The sequence below is a fragment of the Lotus japonicus genome, chromosome 1 (assembly GCF_012489685.1).
Source record: "Lotus japonicus ecotype B-129 chromosome 1, LjGifu_v1.2".
In the NCBI taxonomy this organism is placed as follows: Eukaryota; Viridiplantae; Streptophyta; class Magnoliopsida; order Fabales; family Fabaceae; genus Lotus; species Lotus japonicus.
The window spans coordinates 58,023,048-58,028,514 of NC_080041.1; the positions used below are offsets into that span (position 1 = coordinate 58,023,048).

Sequence of the window (5,467 nt, forward strand, 5' to 3'; positions counted from 1 at the left end):
CTCTACCAATTCATAATTAATGATATTAAATGTGTTTCAGGTCAATTATACTTATGAGGATTAAAAGTATTGCACTAACGGTCTAAAATTTGTTTTGATAGACATTCACTTTAATTTCGCTAAATTTTAAAATATGTTTTTATTTTAATTAAAATTAAAAATGAATGTAATTTTCTCTCCTACATGGTATATTTATTTTATTATTTTATACTTACCATACATATTCATTAAATTTTACATATTTATAATGAAATTAATTAATGTATTAGAGTTTTAAAAAAATTATACAATTTTACATAGTTTCCCTCAATTAATGACTGATGTTTTCTTTTTAAAGTAATTAATGAGTGATGTTGAAGAAAATTAACTATCAGCGGTAAAACACTTTTATATATAGAAATATAATATGTAAATATGGAAGAAGATACGATTAAACATTTTTAAAATTTAGTACTGAATCTTAATTAAAGAGAAAACAACTATGTTTTTCAAAAATCATATAAGTGAGAATGAAGAGCTAAATTGTTTTAGTCAACAATCTATAAGTTCAAGAATGATATTTAAGGTGGTAAAAGTTGGTGGACATATGAGTTTGGAATGAGAATGTTCAGAATTAATCTCGGAGGCCTGTAGTTTAACTTTCCGATGTAAAAATAATCAATAATTTATAAGTAGATATATGTATTTATTCATGAGAAACTTATTGAAATAATTTTAAAATAGTTTACCTTTAAAAAAAACTTTAAAATAGGTTTATTTAAATTTTAAAATAAAAAAACTTTAATATAGGTTTATTTAAATTTTAAACTTACCTGAAATATAGCTCTAGTGGTAAGAGTGAAAGACATTAAATGGTTTGAGAGGGGAAGGTCCGAGAATTAATCTCGGAAGGGTGTAAAAAATATTATAAAATAAATTTAAATTAATTTTTCCCATCTAAATAATTAAAGAAGAGAAGAGAAGGGTAAGGAGAAGGAGAGGTTTTATTGTTTTATTTGAATTTGAATTCAAAATTTAAATTTAAATTTAAATTTGGATACAAAAGAAACACATACATAGAGAGAGGTGCGTGTGTATCCTTGGTTGGGTTGGCGTTTGCTTTATTTTAAAACAGAAGAAAGAAAGAGTAGCTTCTACTTGAACACTCTTTCACTCATCTCTACACTCCACTCAACTCTTCCCTTATTATACCATATAAATAAATCAAATCCCACTCTCTCTTCTCTTCTCTCCTCTGCATTCAACCAACAAACACACCTAGAAAATCAAATCATTTTTCTCATCTCTAACGACAACAACAACAACAACAACCTCGCTCATCCAGAATCAGGCACGGTCCCTCTCCATGTTTTTTTTCTCTCTGCAATTTTTGTTGCTTTTTGTTCATCAATGTTGATTGATTTCACAGGGAATTGCTATTACCAGCTTCGGGAAAATGGAGAGGAGCACTCCGGTGAGGAAACCTCACACTTCAACCGCAGATCTGCTCACTTGGTCCGAAACTCCACCGTCTGATTCACCAGCTCCTGCTTCCTCTGCACCTCGTTCTCACCAGGTATGTGAATCGTCCACAGTATACACCCCTTTTGGTTTTTAATCGTTTTTCTTTGTGGGGTTGGTGGGAAATTGAAAAAAATTTGATTTTTTTTCTGGGTTTTGATTTTTTTGAATTGGGGATATTCGGTGGAATTTCAGCCGTCGGATGGGATCAGGAAGGTGGTGTTTGGTGGTCAGGTCACCGATGAAGAGGTTGAGAGCTTAAACAAACGGTGAGATCTACTATTCCAACTCTCTCTCCTCATTTTCTGATGATTCAAATTTCAAATTATTGTCATTATTATTAAAATGTTGGAACCGTTTCGCTTTCTTTTCTGTTTTTAAATTATTAAAGGAGCTGATTTTTTTATTTTTAATCTTAAATATATCTCACAAATTGTTCCTTTCTCCTCTAGTTTCAATAGTGGTTTGTGTCATTGATCTGTAATCAATTTCTATTTTTGGCCATAGTCTTCCACTAACAATAACAATTTGAGTTTTTTTAGTGTATCTTGCTTCTCTTATCCACCGCTTGCAATGAAGCCAATGAATGATAACAGCCAAATGGGATTGCTTGGGTTGTTGAGCTTGGTTGAAATGGATCTATCATCTAGTAGCTTGATTGTTTTCATCTTTTTACAATAAAAAATTGAGTTTTTAATTTTTTGATGCATGTGTTTGAACTTTTGAAAAGAAAAATCAAATTTTGATTATTTTCAGAAGCTATTTTGAGTAGCCTATTTTGAGTAGCTTCTAGAAAATTCTAAATATGTCATGGTAATTTTATAATTTTCTTTTAAAATAAAAGTTACTTCTATAAATAATCTGTTTTATTTCACAGGCTTAAAATCACTGTTTTTTAAGATTACCCAAAACAGGCCCTGAACCATGCCTCCTTGATAAACCTGGCTGGTTCTTCATTTTGGTAAAGGAAGTGCTGAAATGAGATACTTAACTTCAGCTCAGTCATGTTATATGTCATTTTTAATTTTAGGGCAGGGGAATCACATTTAGAATATTAGGGTGTAGTGCTATGAAATTCAATTCATGGTACCTTCATGGTCATCAATCTCTAAAATCCCACAATTTCAGTACCTATTTGTACATGTGTATTATAATCACACCTTTAGCTATCAGTATTATCACCTATTGTTTTCCTTTTTGAAAATGGTGCATATCAAATGCCCTGCGATGCCAGTCCCAACTATCTGTTGTCTCATAATGAAGAAACACCATCTATTCATGCATTTCTTATCGCTTTCCCCCCATAAAATTGTTGCAGATTGAAACTAATAATGTAAAATAGAGGAGGTTGGTTTTCTCCCCCCCCCCTCCCTCTCTCCCCCTCCCTCTCTTTTTAACCCAGTGTTTTTTAGTTCCATGTGATATGCTGCCTGCTTAAATGCTAACTTGAATCTCAACTGCTTTGCCTTTATTTATTGACATTGTGATTTTTTACTAGTGTAAAATGAATTCAAATTCAAATTTTGAATCAAATTATTAACTCACTTGCTCTTTTTCCCACTCATGATTGTGAACCCAAAGTCAACTTGGCTGTCTCTTTATATTTATGTCATCTGATATCGTCTAGCTGTGGAATTTTCAGGAAGCCTTGTTCGGAGTCTAAGATGAAGGAGATCACTGGTAGTGGAATATTTGTGGCCAATGGGGAGGATGACACTGCAGAAGATGGCAGTGCCAACCCTCAAAATAAAACCGGAATACGCATGTATCAGGTATTGTTTTTCACAATATGAAAATAGATACTTTTACTTATTTTATTGATCGTAGTTTTGCAGTGGATTTCTTTTAACTTTCACATTTATGGTTAATTGTTCAAAATCTCAGCAAGCTGTTGCGGGAATCAGTCATATCTCCTTTGGTGAGGAAGGGAGCCTTTTGCCAAAAAAACCCTCTTCTTTGCCTGAGGTTGCCAAGCAGCGTGAGCTGAGTGGAACTCTGGAAAGTGAAGACCACAAATTGAACAAGCAGCTTTCGGATGCTAAGTGCAAGGAACTTAGTGGTCATGACATATTTGCTCCACCACCAGAAATCAAACCCCGACCAATAACTGCTCGCGTACTGGAGTTGAAAGGGAGCATAGATATTGGAGAGCTTGCTCCAAGTCAGGTCTGCACCTCTATATGTTGCTAACCTGAATTATTTTGGATGATTGCTTTCAAATTTTTATCTCTCTCCCTCAACTTGGGTCATCCTTCAATAGCCTGTCTTCAAATATGCTACTTGGTTTATGCCAAAAACTAAGTTAATTGCAGCATATGGGATGAGTAATCCAAAACTCATCTTGATTTGTGAGTCTTGGTATTAACATTTTGAATATTAAGGTTGTGCACTGCAGGGGAACTACTTCCTCATGCATATTTCATAGGGAGTGTTTGGAAAATCTTACATTTTACATTTTGCAGTACAAACTCAGTTAAAAAACACATTTATCAAGAAAAAAATGTGAAAGAACATGTTTTGTTAGTAATTTGGATCCCTGCCGTCAGGGAAATCCTACATTCAGAGGAGTCAAGGAATTTGTGTCGTTCGATCAAGATCATTTGATTCATATATTTCTGTTAGAATATAATATAAAACCATTAATGTGACCCTTACCCAACAGCTTAAGCTTTTGGGATTAAGTGGTTGTCTGACATGGTATCAGAGCCTCTGTGACCGAGAGGTCTAGAGTTCGATCCTTGCTCCCCTCACTTTCTAATTAAAAGTGGAATTTAATTAAGCACATGGTAGGTGGGCCTGTGCAATTATCCACGCTTCAAGCCCAAAGGGCTCTTGCGTGAGGGGGCGTGTTAGAATATAATATAAAACCATTAATGTGACCCTTACCCAACAGCTTAAGCTTTTGGGATTAAGTGGTTGTCTGACAATTTCCTCAAGATCAGAGGACAGATATAAAGTTAGAATTTGATCAGTCTAATCTTGATTGAACTGTGCTCAGATTCCCTGACTGTGAATTTAGGAATTCCTTGATTGCAGGGAATCCAAATTCGTTTTGCTCGTTGGCACCTTTAATCTTCGTGCATTTTGAATAATACTTGCTTGGGTTGTGTGACCATGTTTAATAGGCCGATGGGGATGGTACTACCAAGACAGCAAAGAAGATTTACAAAGAGAAATTTGCAGACCTTTCAGGAAATGACATTTTCAGGGGTGAAGTGCCACCTTCCTCCACTGAGAAATCGCTGAGTGGTGCTAAACTGCGCGAGATAAGTGGCAGTAACATCTTTGCTGATGGAAAGGTGGAATCTAGAGACTTCCTGGGCGGTGTACGGAAACCACCTGGTGGAGAGAGCAGCATTGCCTTGGTATAATTTGTTAGGTCTAACTTATCTTCTTCATATGATGGTCTTGTTTTGGTTTAATCAATTTTAGTGGGGATGTGTTATTATATTATTTGACCTTGTATTCTGGGTTTTGGGATTTTGCGATTTAGATTTCTTGATGACTTGACCAAAAGGAACATTGCTAATTGGTTGTATGTCCATAATCCTGTGTTTTGCTTCGTGTTTGCTTTAATGAAGTGATTTGGACTGTTTACCATCTAATATAGACTCACTTTATTCTTATATATCTGTCACTTTATGATTTTGATACATGTATTAAGTATAAGTAACATTTGTTTTTTTTTTTAATGTTAAAAATTACTTCTAGCTGCCAAATATATCCATTATCTCTTATTAATTTTGACTTTCGAATTTTCCCAAAATTATCTTCGATGACAAGAGCTTTGGTTCTTTATTCTTGGCATTCTTAATCATCATGTTTTCAATGTTCAAAGGAATATTGTGTTGGACTTGATTGAATAAAGCTACTCAGCATGTTGTTAAGTGCCCACTTTTCACTGCATCTTGTCTAGGATTTGTAATTAAGAGTTTCAGAAGTAAAAGGTCACGAACTTGTGAATATC

At 34.2% G+C, this 5,467-nt stretch overlaps 1 protein-coding gene across 2 annotated transcripts; it reads left to right on the forward strand.

Moving 5' to 3' along the window:
- Positions 1 to 1,090: 1,090 nt before the first annotated feature.
- On the forward strand, positions 1,091 to 5,126 carry LOC130732385 (uncharacterized). 2 transcript variants are annotated; one of them, XM_057584444.1, is made up of 6 exons: positions 1,091 to 1,330; positions 1,409 to 1,555; positions 1,696 to 1,769; positions 3,143 to 3,272; positions 3,385 to 3,666; positions 4,626 to 5,126. In XM_057584444.1, exons 2-6 carry the CDS (start codon positions 1,436 to 1,438, stop codon positions 4,869 to 4,871), a joined length of 852 nt encoding a protein of 283 aa, XP_057440427.1. In that variant the 5' UTR covers positions 1,091 to 1,330; positions 1,409 to 1,435; the 3' UTR covers positions 4,872 to 5,126. The 2 variants fall into 2 exon arrangements, with proteins under 2 accessions (XP_057440427.1, XP_057440434.1); XM_057584451.1 differs by having other exon boundaries at positions 1,094 to 1,330; positions 1,426 to 1,555.
- Positions 5,127 to 5,467: the final 341 nt, after the last annotated feature.